The sequence below is a fragment of the Aspergillus pseudodeflectus genome (assembly GCF_044049435.1).
Source record: "Aspergillus pseudodeflectus strain CBS 756.74 chromosome Unknown BJX68scaffold_19, whole genome shotgun sequence".
In the NCBI taxonomy this organism is placed as follows: Eukaryota; Fungi; Ascomycota; class Eurotiomycetes; order Eurotiales; family Aspergillaceae; genus Aspergillus; species Aspergillus pseudodeflectus.
Window position 1 is genome coordinate 338,577 of NW_027263795.1, and position 19,968 is coordinate 358,544.

The following is a 19,968-nucleotide window of genomic DNA, read 5'->3' on the forward strand; positions in this document are numbered from 1 at the left end:
ATTGTTCGCCACTCACTGGCATTTTCACACACCCTGCTACATTGATGAAGTCTGCCTTTGTCTAATGAAATTACAAACTTAGACTGAATTCATGTTTTCATTGTATTGAAATGATGTCGTTGAGAACTGGTAGAACATAGTAAGAAGTACAATCGGAAGACTGGTATGGTATCATCCAAAAGTGCCTTTCATGGCTGGTAGTATGCTGTCGCCGTCTGCATCGCTAGCTGGGTTGTGACATCCGGAATATGGTCCGCAAGTGAATCCATTAATTCCGTCTGTTCTTGCTGGCTCAATGTTCTCCCCCTCCAGGAGTTCACAGGGTAATCTCCACCGAAGTACTGGAAATACTGGTCACTGAAGGAATTGATCCAATTTATTGGGTGGATAGTCGCGTCGGAATAAGGTAGTGGGCCGGCGGTAGTAGAAGAAAGGGAGAAATTCGGGTCCCAACCAGGTAATCCCGGAACAACGGAGGGCAGTGAGTTATATGGTGCAGAAGGGTCAAAATCTAGATCTGCGCCGGATGAAAGTGGATCGCCGGGCAAGTCCAACCCTAAAGTGGTTTGGGTATCTGAGGTGACATGTGGAGGGACGCTAGGATCCCATGGACCGGGCTCCGGTACTTTCACGGGGTCGCTAGGAATGGGTAGGGCGGTTGTCGCCGGCAGGTAAGGGAAAGTTGGGTCGGCCGAGGGGCCTCGAGAGAATGTACCGGCTGATGCAGTATCGGTGACAGAAGAACTGCCGGCTAGAATGTTTTGCGAGTGAATGGAGGCTGCTGTGCTAGCAGGGCTTGCCATAGACGGTGGTGTCTGGACGTCCTGAGAGGAAGCTGGTGTTGGGTGACTGGAGTTGGACGGATTGGAAGGTGAATGTACGACAAATGATTCTTCCGTGTTGTATGCCCTGAGGCATGCGGCGATCAGATTCTCATAGAGCATGCCGGCTGATCTTACCCCAGGCCATCTCTCTGCAGCCAGTAAGATGCCTTCTAACGCGACTGCAAGGCTATCCTGGACCTCTTGCAGATCATGATCCTTCCTGATTTCAGGATAGGAAAGTGTCCATAGGATAGTGTTCAGCGCCATGAAAAGCGATTGCGTGAAGATCCAAGTTAGGTCGACCGAGCCGGTAGCGATTTGCTCTCTATGCATATAAACATTGGAGACGGCTGCCTCATGACATCTCCGCGCTGCGTAAACTGAAGGCTCTGGTATCTGAGGGGACGGTCGGTACATGAAGATTATCATGGTGTGCAGACGACCTCTGAACCTATACAAGGGTCATGAATATATACTGAACAGGGTTCAGGATGATAATCCTTACCACTTCTCACTCAAGCCGCTACCACCATCGTGCTTGGGACACGATGATACCCATTGATCGAATTTGTTGAGCATTTGCGCGAACCATGGGTCATGGTCGTCCACTGGGCTTTCCCGTTTGTTCAAATAGAGTTTCCGCCGTATCTCGAGCTGTAATAAGCGCATCTTGAAGAAGTGTATTGCGATGCACTTGGGTAGTATAGGTTTCGCATCGGGATGTATTCCTTCCCGAGTGATGTACTTGTCGTCCACTTGCTCAAAGAAGCTGACGCTGATCTGATCATGGCTGACGGAGTAACAGCTTGGGCGTCCAAGACTATGCGAAAGGCCGTATTCCATCGACGTGACAATCCAAAAAAGTCTTCTCCGCATGTCTACCTCCAAGGGATCCAACTGCTTTCCGGTACGCGATGTTGTTATTGTCGCCTCTTCGGTGAGCCCAAGCTCCTGACACAGTTTGACTGCCATCCCAACAACCCAGTAGGCAGCGGTCCTTGTTGGGGTTAGTAGGGAGTATTGGGCTATCAACACCAGGCATTGCAGCGATTTGAGATCCATTCTTTTCAGAGAGGCTTCCAGGTATGGTAAAGCAGCCAAATAGTAGCTGTCTGCCAAACCTGCATATTCAGTGCTCATCTTCTGCATACTTATGGCAATTACCATTCTTAATTGAAAGTTCTGGCAAGGATCGTTGGATCCGTTGAAGACTTCCTCGACTTCCTGACGAAAAGTGGGAATGTGCAACGTTGGAAGCATGGCTTGTGCTAGAGAGCAAGTCAGCAAAATGACCATCAGAAATTAAGGTTTTGTACCCTTGACAGTGAAGACATCAATAAGGCGATATGTCACATGCTTAAGAGGCAGATTTGGCTGCGCGATAGAGCTGATCATGGGATACACTTTAGAAGTCGGTTTCCCGCTCTCTTGCGTAAATGCATCCTTGATTTTCTGCGCTGTCGATTCCGGAACGACATCTTTGATACTCTTTGAGGAGGTGTTCTGTTTGGCCATTTCCATGACCAAGCGCGTAATTGCAATGCCGCTCGATGGTCCTAGATACCTAGCCTCGTCGTGCTCTTTGAATCGAATGCGACCGGTTCCCCGCACGATTAGTTCTGCATCGGCGGCTTGTTGAAAGTCCTTCTCCACCTCTTCAAGTTCTCTCTCCAGTCTCCGGGCCTGTTCCCGGAGCTGAACAATATACGTCCTCGATATTGTACGCTTTCGAGTAGAGTCGTAATACGAGCAGTTTGCATTGCTGCGGTCGCATGGGCCGCACTTCGGAATTCCGGGATCGCACCTAGACTTGCGCTGTACGAGCTATTAGTATGCGCAACTCAAGCAAGCGCAGAAAGTCGCCGAGCAGGTTGGATGGCATACCTGTCTACACCTGGTGCACGCGGCTAACGTGTGTGCAATCCGGCCATCGAAATTGGGGCTAGACTGATCAGATGCTCTGGGAGGGAAATCATTCCACAGGTTTGTATAAGATGGTTGTTGAGCGAACGGCTCAGGTTGAGACGCCATGGTTGTTTACGCGGCTACAGTGTCCAGTCCGCCAGGGAGCTGTGAAAGTAGGTGTTGAGAACGCAGACGATGGTATACTCCAGCGCTCCATGCAGTCCCTTGAGACCCGATCACTTGACTTTCTTCGTGAAATGTAAAGAAAGAGTTCTCGGTCAGGCCATCAAGCACTCGCGACTGTGTGAAACGAATCGAACACCGGATGAAGTTGCGATCTTGACATAGTCATATTCGCTTTAAGAGAACAAGACTGCGCGACGAGGGGAGATAGCTGGAAAGTTGTGGTCAACACGCACGGTCAGACTCACGACATTGGAATAAGCTCTTCTTTGTGCTATCGGCTTCAGTGGGCTCAAGGCAACTGGGGGGGTCGTCGCGACGAGGGACGAGGTTGCTGGCCTTATGGCCTGGGCCCACTTAGTCGCCGTGTCGATCGAAACGGGACAGCCGGGGAACTCCCACCGTTTGGAAACAAAGATAAGAGTAATCAAGGGAAGCTGAATTGATTTAGGAGTGTAGGGGACGAGAAGCTGCTCTAGAATACCATTGCCGGGAAATTATGGGTTATGGGACACAAAACCACCTCTGGGAGTCACGCCAAAATGAGCCTTCCAGGCCAAGCGCAGCCCAATGAAGTCTTCCACACGATACTCTACGTAATCATCGATTATCTTTTACTCGCGCCAAATCACCGACGGAGTACAAGGCGCAAGGCGATAACACATCTAGAAACGGTTCCAGGCCAAGGTGTTGTGCGTTACTTTGGCCTCTTCTACCCAACTGTCCGCCTTATCTGCGCACTGCCAGAGGATGACCTGGGCTCCTGAGCTCCTGAGCCTTTGGGAGCGGGGTGGCGGGGCGAAGAGGGGGGGAAAAGTAAATTCCATTGTTTGAAAATGAACAGTCGTCCACTCTGCACTTTCAAGTACACCAGCAGGATCTTGGTAACAAGTGTGTCTGGTTTTTTCAGTCGCGGACTCGCGGCAAGTCGAGTCTTGTTCTCCAGGCAGTTAGCGTGGGTAGTGTGGCTGTGTAGGTTGTTCTTTGTTGTTTATTACCGACCAGGACTCTCTGCTTATCACGTGTCAGATTGGAAGGAACTGTATCTAGCCTAGCGCGGGACTGTATCCGCGGGGCAGCTCTGCTCGCTCCTCTACAGTTCGGTCCAGAATCCAGGTTGTCTCATGGCTTTTTGCATGGCCTAGGTTTCCCTCATTATTGCCCTTTCCAGACCCATCTTTATACCGGTAATGCCTCTTGCTATATGTACTCAAGGTGAGCTCCATCATCTCCAAGGCTTGGCCTTGATCTTGTACTTTAGCTGTGATTGAAGCTCACATCATGGTGCCTTCGCCTGCAGCACGAATTAGCCTATAGCCCTTTCGTTGGAGATCCGGCCGATTGCCGCTCTCGAACATTATTCATACCACTGATTTTTCGGCCATGGAACCTGAATTGTATCGTACTAGGTTCTGATAGCGCCTCTGCTCTTTGATCCTTCAGCCTCTATTTTTTGACCATCCGCCCTATCCTCCTGTCATCTCAACCCAAACTTCCTTTGCAGAGCCACACTGACTGCTTACATTAACAAGTGGTGAGTAAACCAATGTTTTGGCTCTAATGTTGACACATCGCTTGGAGCTGGCCTCCTGAAGGTTTCCTATGCCAAGGGACTGTTCACATGGAAAAACGTTCCCCGTCAAGCTGTTTGTGTCTTGAACCGCAAGGCTACACGATCATGCGACGCTAATATAGTCCCACTTAGGTGCGCACATTTTACAGATTCTCTTACTCCCCAGGGAACATGTACGAGCATGATGTCCGATTCCTCATTCTTGGACAAACCACTGCTCAAAGTCAGTCGACCAGTCGCTGCATGCTCAAGGTGTCGAACAGCTAAGATCAAGTGTGACGGGAAACTTCCCGCTTGTTCCGCTTGCGAGAGAGCAGGGAAAACAGATACATGCTCAAGTAGCGATGAATTTCCCCGAGGAAAGGAGAGAAGCTACGTCGGCTCTCTGGAAGCGTACTGTGAACGACTTGAAAAAAGGACAGCGGAGCTTCGCCAGCGTAAAGCGTTGCTGGTCGGAGGCGAGGAAGGTGTCATCCATGAAAGCTCGATAACATCGTCGTCTTCGACAGGACGTATCCCACAGGCCCATCGTCAGGAGGTGTCAAACATAGATGACCTCGTCGGGGACTTTGGCTATCTGTCAGTTGCTTCATTCTTAGCTCTGGTTTTCTTTCTTGACTGACTCTGCTTCAGGTCTGTTAGTGCCACCTCGAGAGACTTTCAAGGCATTACGTCAAATACGTCCTTCGCCAATCTGCTGTTATCGGTTTCGCTTGGTGAACAAATCCCAAGATCGTCTCCACAACCACTACCATCTCGATCCGAGATTACACCCCTCGCGCAGCATTACTTTGATATCTTCTTCACACAGTTGCCGTTCTTTTTTGAGACAACCTTCTGGGCCTCCGTTGACTCGGTGTATCAGAACGGCGCCCATTTTGCGAGGCCTTTTGACAATTGGATCCTACGCATGGTGTTGGCTACTGCCTATGCTTCTATGTCTAATGTTTCCAATGATAGCAATCATCAAAGGGCCCTGTCTCTCGTCTCAGATGCTTTGCAGTATGCAGAAGACGTTCTACTCCCAGGCACTTTGATGGGAATCCAGGCAATCATGCTTTTCGCTCAGTATTCTCTTGTTGACCCAACACATTTTCGGGCTTGGTACCTTATAGGAATGGCAGCTAGAGTACTTGTTGATTTGGGCTTGCACCAAGACCATCATTCGGAATCCATTCCATCGACTGAGCAGAAAGATCTTCGACGTCGTGTTTTTCATTGTCTCTACTCTTTGGACAGGTACCTACTATTCCATCACGTTCTGTCTATAGCGGAACAACTAACTGAACTGCTTAGGGCCACGAGTGCTGCTTTGGACCGAACGTTTTCGTTCTCGGATGATTCCGCGAATGTCGCCTTGCCGTCTTACTCTTCAGCAGCTGACTATAGTCATATCTTCTCTCGCAACTTAGACCCAGCCTGGAACATTGTCAGGATTAGGCGCTTGTTGTCAGAGGCTTACCAGAAAAGGTATTCTACTGAGTTCATATCCTCATTTCAGACTCCAGCATCAACTTGGGAGCTAGCCTCACAAGCTAGCGAATGGTACAACACTCTACCCAAAAGCGCGTCTGCGTTTTATCCGACAATCTACCGATTGGAATACTTATATACCACCATAATTATCTTGTCGCCTTCGAGTTACCATGTTCCACACTGCAACTATACAAAACTACTTCTATTCAATCGTTGCATCGATTACATCCGTGAAATTCATCAAATTCTTCAGAATCGCACTTGGGTGCCTATTATAACTTTCCTGGATATTCAGCGCATCTATCAAGTTAGTCGAAGGCTCATCCACATCGTCACTCAAGATTCCGACCTCCTCGTGAGCCTTATTCCAGCCATACCTCAGGTTCCGCACGACTGCCCCAGTCCACCGTTGCTGGAGTGCGAAGATTATTTGCAATATCATGAGCGTGCAGCTGAGTGTCTGAACCAAGTGGAAAATCTTCTGAATCATGGGGCCCGGAAATGGAAGCTGCACAATCTATTGCAGGACTTTCGGAGAATTTCATCACCTGCTCGAGAGCAATCCCTGAGTCCTGCTGCCAGCTACACAACTTCAATCGGAACTTATCTTTCCGAAGGGCCTGCCATTATGGCGTTCCCAGACGTTCAGTACACAAGCTATAGTTTTGATTCCAGCCCCGAGCACTTCAATTAGAAACGCAGACTTGGGACATATCTCTGTCTATCCTTATACTCAGGTGTGACAAAGAACATTCGATCTGGTATGTTGAGCCTTATGTGCAAGCACATTTTTCTCCGGTTGACGCACTGGAGTAACTAACATTTTTTTAGGGCTATTGAGAAACGGCAAACACTGAGAAAAAAGTTTACCGAGACTTTTGTGTCTTTTATTGTGTCAATATATACGGAATGATCTTGTGTCCATAACTTGCAGCGTACTATCGGAATGATACCCTACTGACCTACCGGTTCTTGAAAGAATTTTTGCTCTGTTGCGTACGGGACCATAGGAACGGAATATGCATTAACTATTGTACAGTGTATAGGAGTTGATGGTACAGCCCTGCTTATCTTTTCTGCGTGGATCCAGCCAATGTCTATCTAAGAATATGAGACCTCCCAAGCCTTCTAATAACCAAAATGAAGTGGCACTGCAAGGGTAATAAACCGAGACGGCTCTAGGCGCCGTCCTCACCGTCAAAGTTCCCAAGGATGGGTTTCCTCTTGGTAACCTCTGGATCTTCCCCGTAACCATATTTGATCCACATTCGCTGCCAAAAGGGAATGTGCGGCGGTCGCTCTTCACCGATGATGTATTCAATACCTTGGTCAATGCGCTGTGCGCGGACCTCATCCTCGGGAGACAGGACGTAACGCTGCATGCGGCTGGCAATGCGATGGTCCAATACGATGTCGTCTACCCATTCTCGCTCCTTGTCCGGGTTCGCCTCGTCCTTCTTGTGGACTATCTTGTGCCAGTCCTTTTCTTCAATCTCGAGTTGAGATTGCTGTTCATAGTTACCCACTGGTGATGTACCGTCGAGTGAGCTATCTGGAGAAAGCGGGACTGGGATGGCATTGGGTCCGGCGGAGTTGAAGTCTGGATCGGAGCCGAAGGATGCGCCATCGTTGTATGGGCGGGAATAGGAAGCAAGGACTAGAGCTGCGACATCTCGACCAACGGACTCGGCAACACGTCGCTGGTTGAGGTATCTGTAGAGTCTGATGGGTGTGTTCAAGAAGCCGAGGATGTGTGGAAATTCGATGGGGTTGGAGCCGTCGAGGCTTTGAGGGATGGTTGGTGGGAGAGGCTGCGAAGAGTAGTCGACGGGGAAGATATAGGCCGGGGGAGGCCCTGTGGGTTTAGCGGGTTTCTTTTCCTCCTCTTTCTTCTCTTCCTCCTTCTTCTCTTCCACTTGTTCCGGCGCAAATGGCGCGTCCGCAGCTTCTTGAGAAGGCACTTCAGGAACCTCATTCAAAGCAGGTTCCTCAGCTGGTGCCGCCGGAGGATCAACCGGGCCAAGCCAACCCTCGTGCAAACCACGAATATACTCCTTCCAGGTGTGACGTCCAATAACCAGGTCGCCCTTTGGCCCAGGCTCATCTCTCACTCCAATGCTCTTCCTCGCTTGGTATACGATTTCCTCGGGTGTTGACTCCTCGACAACGGTACTGGGCTCGCCAGCCCGGCGTCTTTCCTTGCGGATTTGCTCCGCGAACGCAGCTCTAACATCGCCTTCTCTCCGTCCCTCAATAACGTTGTAATCCAGGGCCGCCGCCACAAGAATCGGCTTAACGTATTCCTTGAAATGTTCGCGGGCGGACCGGAGCCCGTCACCTGGAGGAGCGGCTAGGAAGACCGTCAATTTCCGTCTCGTCTCTTCAATTGGAAGCGATTCTTTCGACAAATGCGCGACTAGATCGCACCACTTCTTTTGCGCACGGCGCTTCTCTTTGCGGTCGTAGATGACAGCTGCGGTGAAAGATCCGGTGATGGTGAGAAAGATCATCCAATTCCGAGAGGGGAGTTTAAGACGAATATTGGGAAGTCCTAATCGGTAAAGGTAAGCAATTGTTTCTATATCAGTTCCATAACGCAATCGATCTTACCCATCATCCTGAAAACTGGATTTTGCGGTTTGGGTGCGCTATTCGGGGCTGCGGACTGTGGCTGGCCCGAGCCCGCGGAACTTGATGAATCCGCCATGATTCGCAAAGGATAGGATTGTATTCAGTGCCAGATACTTGGTCGATTATTAGTAGTATATGCTAGAATATGGCGAGAAATGGCGCGGAAAGAAAAGTGCTGGCGACTCTAGTAATAATGTTCCAGTCCTCCGCTCTGGAAAAAGTTGGGGACACCCAAAAGCTGCTCGGGGCCGGGTTTTTCCGAACAAGCCGATTCACCCAGGAACAAGTTGTAGCAGCAGCCAACACGAAGATATGAGTGTTTGCACAATCTCAGGTGAGCCAAATTAATAGCCTACGCCCTGATCTTGCAGGGCTACTAACCTCCTCGTCTGAAAGTGTGTTGGGAAGGAGAAGTTCCGTTCTATAGAAAACCCAATGCCAAGACTGGTCCAAGCGCCTTTCCCGATCGGGAAGTGCAAATCCGGGCCCGGGCAATCAAGGAAAACCGCGGAGGAGCACTAGGTGCAAGAATAGACGTTCCCTGAAGTCACTCGCTTTCACCTTTCCTTGTCTGGGTAGCTTTTCTTGGGTCAGACAATGGTTCAACCCTTGAGGCGAGGTGCCAGGACTCTCACATGGACGAGAGTCCTCCCGCACCGAACGCGACAAGGTGCGTCATTGCTTCGCGGAGTGCAAGCAAGACACGTTCAGATCCGTTCTACGCCCACAGAGCGACCAGCGGCTGTCAGTGGGAGCAATCTGCCCATTGTTGACACCCCTAGCTCCGCGGAGTCTGCCGGTATGCGAAATCCCACAGTACCGGCTATTGCTCCCTGCTAATATTCGCAGATGCGCGTTTCGATGTCATTGGAGCACCGTATTCGCTACTATCCGTTTCTCTTTCGGCGTCACAGAATCTCTACACACGGCGGGGAACTTTAGTGGGACTGAGTGGGAAAGCAGACAATGTATGAGCATTGCTATGATTTACGATTCGGCGGCGTCTAACAAGTATGGTGGTCTAGGTGATCTCAACATTGAGCGTCCTCGAGCCTTTCCAGCGAGCCCCTGTCGGCGTACCATTCCTATATCAGAAGGTCCGCTTCTTCGCCCAATTCTCCGAGATTAGCACATGTGTTGACGCTACATAGATTTCGTCCGCTAGCCCTATCACTGCTTTGATTTCGACCCGATCTCCGGTTACGTCGTTCGCCGTTGTTCACCTCAATGGCTCTGTGGATTGGATGGTGGCCCAGAGACGCGCTTTACTGGCATGGACTGGTCGCGCGCTGACTATTCGGCCTAAAATCAACACAAACTTGGTTCGTACCTCCAGCGAACACTGACTGAATGCGACTAATTTGTGCAGAGTCTGGCTCACTGGGGTAGCTCCGAGGTCACTGGCAGAGGCTTATTAGCGCTTGTTGGTAACGGCCAACTGTACTCGGTCGAGCTGAAAGCTGGGGAGCAATACATTGTCCACCCTAGGTATGTCCGGCCTGATCATCTTTAAGAGTGCACTTGCTAAAGGCTGGATAGCAATGTCGTGGCATACTCCATGAGCTCAAACCCCCCTCGCCCATACCGCTTCAAATCAACAACCCTAAAATTCCAGGTCCCTGGCCTCAAAAGCCTGCCCACTATCCTCCAAAACACCAAATTCATCCAAGCCATGTCGGATACAGATACGTGGAAGACGGCCATGAAAATCTTTCATCAACTCCGTACGTGGTCTCGGATGACCATTTGGGGGGACAGATTATTTCTGCAATTCGACGGACCATCGACTATCCTTCTGCAATCCCGGGGAGCTCGAATTAACGAAGTTCTGACAACCCACGAAGTCAACGAACTCGCCAGCGCACCCCGAGGGCTGACAATCATCCCCGCAGGAAAGTACCAACCTGAAGAAACGGCCCCGAAGAGAGTACCTGGCTCAAGAACAGTCGAGGAAATCGAAGCTGAAATTCAAGGCGTCAGTCAAAAAATTGCGGTTTTGACAAAAGAAGGAAAGGTAATATTTGAGAAACCTGGGCAATAGACCTAATTCAAGGTTTGCTGCTCCAGGCCCTTCTTGTATTTCGCTCATTGCAGGATCAATGTACTATAGACACTTCATATAAGCCCTGTGGTGGCGCTCTCATTCATTTTCTACTTGTTTGCCTGACGGATATTTCTTCCCTCTATGCTTGCTGGCCTAGCAACGACCAGGGAGAATCGCAAAACAACACAATACTTCCGACGACTATGGATTGCCATCTACATAGTATTTTGGGACACAGTTTGTGCTGTGAATAGATCAGCCTACAATGAGACCTGCTAGTGCGGAAGCCTCAGTCCAGCGTGTGTGTGTGTTTGACAAAAGGTTGTTTCTCGAAGCCCTGCCCGCGCTGGTCAGAATTCCAACCCTTGCTCCGATTACAGGGACCGTCATCGAATCATATCCTCTGGCGAGGAATGTCATGCCTCAACAGCAATCACTAGGTTGCCAGGCCAAACAAACCGCCGAGTTCGCTATTTGCTATGCGAACAATGGATCGCCTGTGCTTGGTCATGCCGCTTTCTCTTTATTTGAACTCCGATGCGTAACTTCTCAATGTTATAGTATCGACTGCCTCTCTTCACCAACCGGCTGCACTCATTAACTTGTTATACAATCAACATGCACAGCCTGTCAAGCAGTGACACGGCGAACGGGGAAGACACACCTCGTGGTACCTCAAACGTCAGCATTGAGATACAGTCATGTACGGGTGGGAGGCCAGAAGAGCAACATGACTCTCGCGCAGAAACAGAAGCTCTCACCCATGGCGTTGGTGATAATAATCAGGAGAAACTTGGGGTTAAGACTCACTCTCGCGAGGCCCCAGTCCCGAATGGCCCACCAGATGGTCCTCCAGATGGTGGACTTCGAGCCTGGTTCACTGTCGTCGGTGCTTTTTGCGGCATGTTTGTCAGCTTTGGTTGGATCAGCTGTAAGTTTACATGCTATGCTCATAGTACTAAACGATGTATCCCGACTGAAAACTGGATACAGGCATTGGCGTCTTCATCGACTACTACAAAACTCACCAGCTAAGGGACATCGACACGAGTACAATCACGTGGATCACTTCATTAGAGTATTTTCTGATGTTTTTTGGGGTTTGTTTACCAATCTTGCCTACTCACCAATTTGCTAACCCTATCTCGAATCAGGGCCCGTTTGTAGGAGTGCTCTTCGATAACTTTGGACCAAGGTGGATCCTTGTTGTTGGCTCGTTCTTTCACATAATCGGACTGATGATGACCTCGATCTCCTCTGAATACTACCAATTTCTCCTTGCACAAGGCATCTGCAGTCCAATCGGCACAAGTGCCCTCTTTCACGGCAGTCTCAACTCTGTTAGCACTTGGTTTCGACGTCGTCGTGCCCTCGCACTAGGCATCACAGTCGCCGGCTCTGGCTTTGGTGGGATCGTCTTTCCAATCATGGTGACGCGCACAATACCAGCTCTTGACTTTGGATGGGCGATGAGGATATGCGCATTTACAAGCCTCTTCCTCTTAGTTATCACTAACCTTACTGTTCGCTCGAGATTGGAGCATAAGAGAAAGACGCCGTTATGCCATCCGCTCGACTTCTTTCGTCCCCTCCGCGAAGTCCCATTTATTCTTACCAGCGCGGGGACTTTCTTCCTATACTGGGGTCTTTTTCTCCCATTCGCTTTCATCCCAACCCAGGCCCAGCGATATGGCATGTCAACCTATTTGGCTTCGTACCTACTCGCCATTCTTAATGCCGGAAGGTCAGTGATCCCTTCACATATATCAACGCCGATTCTAACAACGGTTGCACTTGTACAGCGTTTTCGGCCGCATTATCCCCCCTTACATAGCTGACCACATCGGCCGGTTCAACACAATGATCCTCACCACTATAGTCTCGATAATACTCGTGCTAGCCCTATGGCTCCCCTCCCGCACCAACGCCACCGCAATAACTTTCGCGGTCCTCTATGGCTTCAGCGGCGGCTCTGCCGTTTCTCTAGCACCTGCCCTCATTGCGCAAATATCGGAAATTCGAGAAATTGGTGTGCGCAGTGGGACATATTTTGCTATATCCGCCTTCGCCGCGTTGACGGGGACGCCGATTGCGGGTGCGCTTTTGCCGGAGCCATTGAGTGGGAGTTATCTGGGAGTTGAGTTATTCTGTGCGGCGACGATGGGGGTGGGGGTTGTTTTGTATGTTCTTGCCAGAGGTGTTGTTCCCCAAGGAGGATGGGGGATACGTGTCAAGGTGTAGCAACCCTCTATACAGACCTCATTTGTGGTTGCATTGAGACACTCCTCCGTGGAAACTGCATTACTATAAAATTCCGAAATGGTTGAATCATGCATATAGTTCGACTATAACCAGTATAAGCGCCACAACGCCCTCGCTTCAACGATGCAGATCCACAAATGCACATCAAGCAATGCAGCCTCTATCATGCAGTTGCAGAATAATAGAATGCAAGTAAAACCAAGGCAAAAAAAAAAAGAGCAACACCGCAACATATGGGGAATGCCGAACAATAGAAAAGAGAAAAAAAAAGGTCAAGATGATGCTCCAAGAGTGTGAACAACAATGCAATCACAAGTGATGGAAGTATCTTCCGTCTATACCAAAACACCGTTACGCATGCTTTGAACGCTCTTCAAACCAACACCTTTCAATTTGCTCAGCTCCGCGAGGCTGCTGATGCGGAATGGTGTCTCCGTTTCGCGACCCTGCGGGTTCTGGTCCATCTCGCATAGGCAGTCGACGATCGCCTCTGCCTTTTTCACCCCGACGCCCTTTAGAAGCTTGATTTGGCTCACATCACGAGAATTGATTATCGAAAGCAGATGGACAGTTCGTGGAGAAGGGACTGAGCTGTCATCTTCCACGGCGTCAAGGCTCAAATCGAGGGGTCCAGGTTGCTTGGTTTTCGTACGCTTTTTGCACTGGACACGAGACGTTTCTTCAAAGTCATCGTCAGAACTTGCTGCCTCAGAGACATAGTCCTCGTAATCTGCGTCGAGAGCTTCCGAAGGTCGTTTGATACCCTGTCTCGAAGGTAGCGAGAGTATACTGCCGAGTCCCTTCTTTGTCTCCGAAGCCGGCGTGTTAGTCGTTTTCATGGTCTGACGACCTCGGTCTTGGATACGCAGCTTCAGAGTGGCAATCTTTATAGCGAGTTTCTCATTTTGCGGGAAGAATGGGAGCGCTAGCTGGTACATCTTCAACGCCGAGGTATCTTCACCACGCCCTTGGTGCTGTTTTGCCATGAGTAGGTACGATAGTCCCTCAGCTCTCGCATCTTCAGACCCCTCGATCCGTTGCTCTAGAAGCTCGAGGCGTCGTTGGACTTGCTCGTTTAGCTCGCGAACTTGCGTTTGCCGCGACTTTTCACTGACGGCGCGGACTGCAAGTATCTCTTCGACTTTCCTCTCGACCAGTTCTTCAATCTTGGCTGAAATATCTTCTTGTTGTTTCTGAGAATGATTGCTCGGTTGTGCAAGCCGAGTAGTTTTCAAAGACCGCCCTCCGTGCGATTCGGTGGTCAGGGAAGGTCGGCTAAGGATTTCGGGCTTCTTGAACTGGGCTGAACTGCGCTTGTCCGCATACACATTGAATGCCTTGACTGGCTTGGCATCGCCACCTTTGGATGGATCCTTATTATTAGCAGCAGCAAGGTTGACATTCACAGACGCTGTCAGTGGTCGGAGAGGCTGCCGCATGGCCGTAACAGATGGGCGTGCCGCAGGCCTTGGGGGTCCTTTGAAAATCGGCTCGTTCTCGACCTCGCGCAGCTCAATCTTTTTGGTGCGGTTTGCGAAGTTGAGAGAGCTTATCGTATCTAGGTGGTAGGATCTGACAGGGGCAAGATTGAGAATCATGACTGTTAGTCCGTTGTTCTGGCCCAACGAAAGAATTCTCGTCATCTTTGACTCTCTATACGGTATCCTTTGGTGTTTCTTGGTGATAGCTTCCACACACTGGGCCAATACAAAGAGACTCTTGTTGATGCTTGCTGATTCGACCATTCGCTCCTTGTCGTTATCCGTCCGGCGATTGTCCTCTGAGCCGGCAAGGTCAATAGCTGATGCAGTACTAACGCGCGTTTTCTCTCCAGTGGTAATCGCAACTTTCACGCAAAGAATAGCATGGGACCGTGATGAGTGAGCATTGAGCTGTGGTGCGATTAGCCAAATTGACAGCAGTGCAAAACACGCAGGGTGCATACCTTGGTAGCAGAGGTAGACCGGTTGATGTTTGCGTGGTCATAAAGGGTCTCAAATTCTTTCAAGGAATAGCATGGCTTCTCTGTTAAGCCTACAACTACAGTCTTCCCGCCGTTGTCCCTTAATGGAAGTCCTGCAATCGTTCTCTTCTCCGGTGGTTCGAACAAGTCGAAGACTTTGTCATTGTATATCTCATAGTAACTCAATGAGACGTTGACTGAGGTTTCGCCATTGCTATCCTTTTCGATCTTCCGGCTTCGCCGATACACACCACTTAAGAGGCGAGGGATCACACCTCTTTCAGCTAGACTTTTACCGCCTCGCATCGTATGAGTTTTCCCAGTCCCTGTGACTCCGTAGGCAAACAGAGTAACATCGAAGCCGTTGAAGAGATGTTTGATTGTCGGTGACACTAGCAGCCCGGTTAGTAAACCCTTTATCCGACATCAGCCCGCACAGCACGAACCCTCTGCTTCAAAAAGCTCCTGTTGAGACGCCTCTGCATCGTATACCGCATTGAATTGGAAAGAATATTCTTCGTTTTCGTTCTTCGGGTTCGGAATCCGCACAAGTGTATCGCGATCCCTTAGCGCCGCAAGCTTCGAAGTCTCTTGAGAGGTCTTCCTATCCGCCTTTCCCTGCTTAGAGCCAGTATGAAGAATAACGTCAATGTCTCTCTCCGCCTTGAGCAATGGCCTCACTCGAGCGACAACCCTGACACTCATTTTGCTCGAACCTCAGTGATCGGCAATTGTGGCGCGATCCCTATATTCCTGTAATCCCAGACCTCGCGAATCTATTGTCGTCTCATTTGTATGGTAGGCCGTGAACGAGTATGCCGGATATTGATCAGTCGCGAGTCGTACAATAAACGCAGCACTGAAGCCAGAAGACAGGGGCGAAACGCTGGCAGAGCCCGTCAATTGCTCAAACCCTGAAGAAGCATCAAATGGAAACAGAAATGCAAGAGTCGACCTAAAAGGGGAAAAGAATGAGATAGAGTGATGCCGGGTTCAAAGAAGGGAGGAAGTGCCGGAGATTGGTTTGGTGGATGGGAGGAGAGAAGAAGCGTTTGCGTTGTGGTGCGAGAGACTGCCGTGGGCGTTGGCACGGCAACCTTTCATCCTCGAAGTATGGGGTACCTTCTTTGGCTCTCGCTCCTCCAAAAGCTATCTCCATGTGATCCAGGATATTAAATCGCTATCATACTATGCCTAGTAGGAGCTCAACGCTGGACTCTCTTTTAAGAGGTTTGCTTCTATCTACTGGGGCCTTTGTATGGAGATATATTTGGCTACATTTTACTCTGCAGTACCAAAGTGCTTGGTGTCCGATGAGATCACCTCCACACTTCACAGCTTGACCACAAAACAGGCCACGGGCAATAACCAGTCGTTGCTGGAAATAGCGTTCAATGACGTCTGAACAAGTTTTTAGGCGTAATGTTTGCGAAGAATCTATCAACCTAGGCTCAATGGCCGAAGTGACATATGGCGAGTCGGTTAAGCTGCGGGGCCATCTGATTGGCGCAGGCCGCAAAGGCCACCGTAACCAACGATTCGACTTCAGGTTGACCTCTAACCTGCATCTCATCGCTTGACCCCGACTTAAAGCGATTCTCCGCTCCCACATTCAAATTTCCTGCGCTGCCTCGATCCGTGCGCCATCGTCTACGTCTTTCCTCAATTCCATTACGATTGCTTGTTTCATGTGTTTGCGTCCCTAGGTTGTTCGTATGCGACTTTCCTCCCACCTTCCTTGGCCGAATCATTAACATTCCTCCGACAGAGCGAGCCTCTGCGAGTCCCCGACCGAATTTCCATCCATACTCCTCCGCCGCCGCCGAACGGTTCTAATAGCTTCGGACAATACTTGATTGAAAGGAGTACAGCTTCTTGATGGCATCTCCACAAGGAGGTTACCCTCCCCAGGAAGGGTACGGTCAAACGCCCGCCGGTTATGGAGCCCCGGTTGAGCAACCCGGAGAAGCTCCCCCCCCTCCTCCGCAGGGCTACGCTGGTGCGAAAAAGAAGCGAGCTTATGCTGGCGAGGCTTTTGAATTTGGATCTGGTGCCAATGCTGCCCTTGGGGGGCAACCGCCAGCGGGCGGTAGCTACGGAGCGTACCCTCCGCAGCCACAACAGCCTGCGTACGGAGCGGATCCATCCCAGCTCGCTCAAGGATATGCTCCGCCAGCTGCCCCAGGCGTCGCACAAATGACCCAGCAGTTCGGTGCTATGGGCGTGACCGACCCTCACCTTATGCCTCCCCAAGCCGCCCCTCAAGCTCCGCAAGCCCCACGAGCAGTTCCCCTCAACCAGCTGTACCCAACAGATCTGCTCACTCAGCCATTCAATGTTGCGGAACTAGACTATCCTCCACCCCCAATCGTCTTGCCCCCTGCGGTATGTGCATGCCTTGCCACCGTTTTTGCCCAATAATTGCGCGCTGACCTGTTGTAGACGAGCGTTTATCCGTCACCATATGCTAACTGCCCATCCAAATATGTGCGGTCGACGTTGAATGCCGTTCCAACAACCCACTCGCTCTTGAAGAAGTCGAAACTTCCATTTGCTCTCGTGATCCAGCCCTATGCTGCCCTCCATGATGCAGAAGATCCCATCCCCGTCATCCCGGACCAAGTCATCTCGCGTTGCCGACGGTGTCGATCCTATATCAACCCCTTTGTGACATTCCTCGACCATGGGCACCGCTGGCGCTGCAACATGTGTAACCTGACAAACGACGTACCTCAGGCCTTTGACTGGGATACCACTCTTCAAAAGCCGGCGGACCGGGCATTGAGGCCTGACCTCAACCACGCGGTGGTGGAATTCGTCGCTCCTCAGGAATACATGGTGCGGCCTCCGCAGCCGCTGGTCTACCTTTTTCTTATCGACGTGAGCTATGCGTCCGTCACTAATGGCCTCCTGGCCACGAGTGCTCGATGCATCAAGGAAAGCCTGGACCGAATCCCAAATGCAGACCGGCGAACGAGACTTGGCTTCATTGCCGTCGACTCGAGTCTTCATTACTTCAGCATTCCTCGAGATGGCTCAGAAGTTTCTGATCCTCGAATGCTGGTTGTCAGCGATCTCGACGAACCTTTCCTTCCAATTCCCGGAGACCTTCTGGTGACTCTGAGCGAGTGCCGCGAAAATATCGAGGTATTCCTTGATAAGCTTCAGGAAATGTTCCAGAATACCCAGAACAATGGCTGTGCAATGGGCTCTGCTTTGCGTGCTGGATATAAGCTGATCTCCCACGTCGGAGGAAAGATGTCTGTCCTTACCTCGTCTCTGCCCAATGTCGGCCATGGTACCTTGAGTATGAGAGAAGACAAGAAGGTTTTGGGAACAAGCAAGGAAAACACTCTTCTTCAGACTGCAAACAGCTTCTACAAGAGCTTTGCCGTCGAGTGCTCCAAAGCACAAGTGTCAGTGGACATGTTCCTGTTCTCATCTCAGTATCAAGATGTGGCCTCCCTCAGTAACCTGCCAAGGTATACTGGTGGTCAAACATACTTCTACCCCGGATGGAATGCTGCTCGTGGTGAGGATGCAATCAAATTTGCGCGTGAGTTCTCGGATTACCTGTCGTCAGAGATTGGTCTCGAGGCTGTGCTCCGCGTCCGTGCTACCACTGGTTTGCGCATGAGCACATTCTACGGCAACTTCTTCAACCGTAGCTCCGACCTTTGCGCGTTCCCAGCTTTCCCACGCGATCAGGCATATGTTGTTGAGGTCGCTATCGACGAGACTGTCACCAAACCCGTTGTCTGTCTGCAGACTGCGGTTCTTCACACAACCTGTAACGGCGAGCGCAGGATTCGTGTTTTGACCCTGGCGTTGCCAACCACCCAGAACCTTGCAGATATCTATGCTTCAGCAGACCAACAAGCCATTGCTACTTATTTCAGCCACAAGGCCGTCGAACGGACTCTTGGGAGCGGTCTCGAGCAAGCCCGAGAAGCTCTCCAGGCCAAGGCCGTGGAATTACTTTCGACGTACCGAAAAGAGCTCGCAGGTGGAAGCGTTGGTGGTGGTGGCCTCCAGTTCCCTGCTAATCTCAGGGGCCTGCCTGTCCTTTTCCTTGCACTGATTAAGAATGTGAGTTACGTACCATGCGTCGGAAGCCACCTACCCGTTGACTGATGATAATCGTACAGCTTGGTCTACGAAAATCCGCGCAAATACCGACCGATATGAGGTCTGCCGCCCTCTGCCTACTCTCCACCCTCCCTCTGCCCCTTCTCATCCAATACATCTACCCGAAGATGTATTCTCTTCACGATATGCCCGACACCGCCGGTTTGCCGGATGAACAAACTGGCGAGATCGTCCTACCTCCTACTATCAACTTGTCATCCGAGCGGATAGTTCCTTATGGCCTTTACCTTATTGATGATGGCCAGACCCAGTTCTTGTGGGTTGGTCGTGATGCGGTGCCGCAGCTTGTCCTTGATGTCTTCGGTCTAGCCGATAAGTCGCAGCTCCGTGTTGGCAAGCAAAATCTCCCCGAGCTTGATAACGATTTCAACGGGCGTGTTCGGGCAGTTATTGAGAAGAGCCGGGATCATAGATCAAAGGGAGCTGGCAGTATTGTGGTGCCACACCTGTATGTGGTCAAGGAAGACGGGGAGCCTGGACTCCGTCTGTGGGCACAGACGATGCTGGTTGAAGACAGAGCGGACCAGGGCATGAGTCTCGTGCAATGGATGGGCTCACTACGGGAAAAGGTTTGAGACCCTTTTTCTTAGTTCTTTTTTCTCGCGTGCGATTTTCTGCCGTCATTGTAGCCTGCAAAGTCGTACTTGAAAGGTTAGACTGACAAGATCGAACCCCGACAGGTCGTCCAGTAATGATAGCTTTTTTCAATGTTTTGGTCAATTATACGAGATATACAAGAATAAACATGGGACCACGATTCTCATTCTCTTTGATCTGCCGCTTGCTCGGTTTTACTGTATCACAATTCATGGCAGCCAAGCCAGCCTCGCCGATGTAAACGGCATAGAATCCAGTTGGAACTAGACTTGTCTGTGCTGATCATGCAGCGTAGACTTTCGATCACGGCTTAGCCTGGGTTGAAGGAGGCAAATCACGACTGAGGGAGGGCAGCGGGGAG

At 50.5% G+C, this 19,968-nt stretch overlaps 8 protein-coding genes across 8 annotated transcripts; 5 read left to right on the forward strand and 3 right to left on the reverse strand.

The window, feature by feature from the left end:
* Positions 1-31: 31 nt before the first annotated feature.
* On the reverse strand, positions 32-3,389 carry BJX68DRAFT_236601 (putative C6 transcription factor). The gene is made up of 4 exons (XM_071040047.1): positions 2,709-3,389; positions 2,141-2,639; positions 1,330-2,092; positions 32-1,275 (listed from the first exon to the last, which is right to left on the reverse strand). Exons 1-4 carry the CDS (start codon positions 2,853-2,855, stop codon positions 189-191), a joined length of 2,496 nt encoding a protein of 831 aa, XP_070899554.1. The 5' UTR covers positions 2,856-3,389; the 3' UTR covers positions 32-188.
* Positions 3,390-3,853, forward strand: BJX68DRAFT_236603 (uncharacterized protein). The gene has a single exon (XM_071040048.1). The coding sequence runs from the start codon at positions 3,419-3,421 to the stop codon at positions 3,677-3,679; it is 261 nt and encodes an 86-aa protein (XP_070899555.1). The 5' UTR covers positions 3,390-3,418; the 3' UTR covers positions 3,680-3,853.
* A 591-nt stretch (positions 3,854-4,444) lies between these two features.
* On the forward strand, positions 4,445-6,932 carry BJX68DRAFT_74647 (transcription factor domain-containing protein). The gene is made up of 4 exons (XM_071049700.1): positions 4,445-5,064; positions 5,119-5,724; positions 5,782-6,722; positions 6,793-6,932. The coding sequence occupies exons 1-3, from the start codon at positions 4,667-4,669 to the stop codon at positions 6,653-6,655; spliced, it is 1,878 nt and encodes a 625-aa protein (XP_070899556.1). The 5' UTR covers positions 4,445-4,666; the 3' UTR covers positions 6,656-6,722; positions 6,793-6,932.
* Positions 6,701-8,773, reverse strand: BJX68DRAFT_236607 (Tim22-complex subunit TIM54). The gene is made up of 2 exons (XM_071040049.1): positions 8,572-8,773; positions 6,701-8,512 (listed from the first exon to the last, which is right to left on the reverse strand). Exons 1-2 carry the CDS (start codon positions 8,666-8,668, stop codon positions 7,140-7,142), a joined length of 1,470 nt encoding a protein of 489 aa, XP_070899557.1. The 5' UTR covers positions 8,669-8,773; the 3' UTR covers positions 6,701-7,139.
* Positions 8,774-9,050: 277 nt separating this feature from the next.
* On the forward strand, positions 9,051-10,761 carry BJX68DRAFT_236608 (AIM24 family protein). The gene is made up of 6 exons (XM_071040050.1): positions 9,051-9,391; positions 9,442-9,560; positions 9,618-9,689; positions 9,744-9,914; positions 9,962-10,080; positions 10,132-10,761. Exons 1-6 carry the CDS (start codon positions 9,190-9,192, stop codon positions 10,631-10,633), a joined length of 1,185 nt encoding a protein of 394 aa, XP_070899558.1. The 5' UTR covers positions 9,051-9,189; the 3' UTR covers positions 10,634-10,761.
* Positions 10,762-11,254: 493 nt separating this feature from the next.
* Positions 11,255-12,877, forward strand: BJX68DRAFT_266481 (MCT family MFS transporter; the record flags this gene model as incomplete). The annotated part of the gene is made up of 4 exons (XM_071045518.1): positions 11,255-11,567; positions 11,630-11,736; positions 11,791-12,380; positions 12,439-12,877. The coding sequence occupies 4 exons, from the start codon at positions 11,255-11,257 to the stop codon at positions 12,875-12,877; spliced, it is 1,449 nt and encodes a 482-aa protein (XP_070899559.1).
* A 237-nt stretch (positions 12,878-13,114) lies between these two features.
* On the reverse strand, positions 13,115-15,882 carry BJX68DRAFT_236611 (kinesin family protein). Its single transcript, XM_071040051.1, has 3 exons — positions 15,308-15,882; positions 14,844-15,253; positions 13,115-14,790 (listed from the first exon to the last, which is right to left on the reverse strand). Exons 1-3 carry the CDS (start codon positions 15,564-15,566, stop codon positions 13,234-13,236), a joined length of 2,226 nt encoding a protein of 741 aa, XP_070899560.1. The 5' UTR covers positions 15,567-15,882; the 3' UTR covers positions 13,115-13,233.
* Positions 15,883-16,343: 461 nt separating this feature from the next.
* Positions 16,344-19,783, forward strand: BJX68DRAFT_236615 (COPII subunit SEC24). The gene is made up of 3 exons (XM_071040052.1): positions 16,344-17,246; positions 17,304-18,950; positions 19,010-19,783. The coding sequence occupies exons 1-3, from the start codon at positions 16,740-16,742 to the stop codon at positions 19,583-19,585; spliced, it is 2,730 nt and encodes a 909-aa protein (XP_070899561.1). The 5' UTR covers positions 16,344-16,739; the 3' UTR covers positions 19,586-19,783.
* Positions 19,784-19,968: the final 185 nt, after the last annotated feature.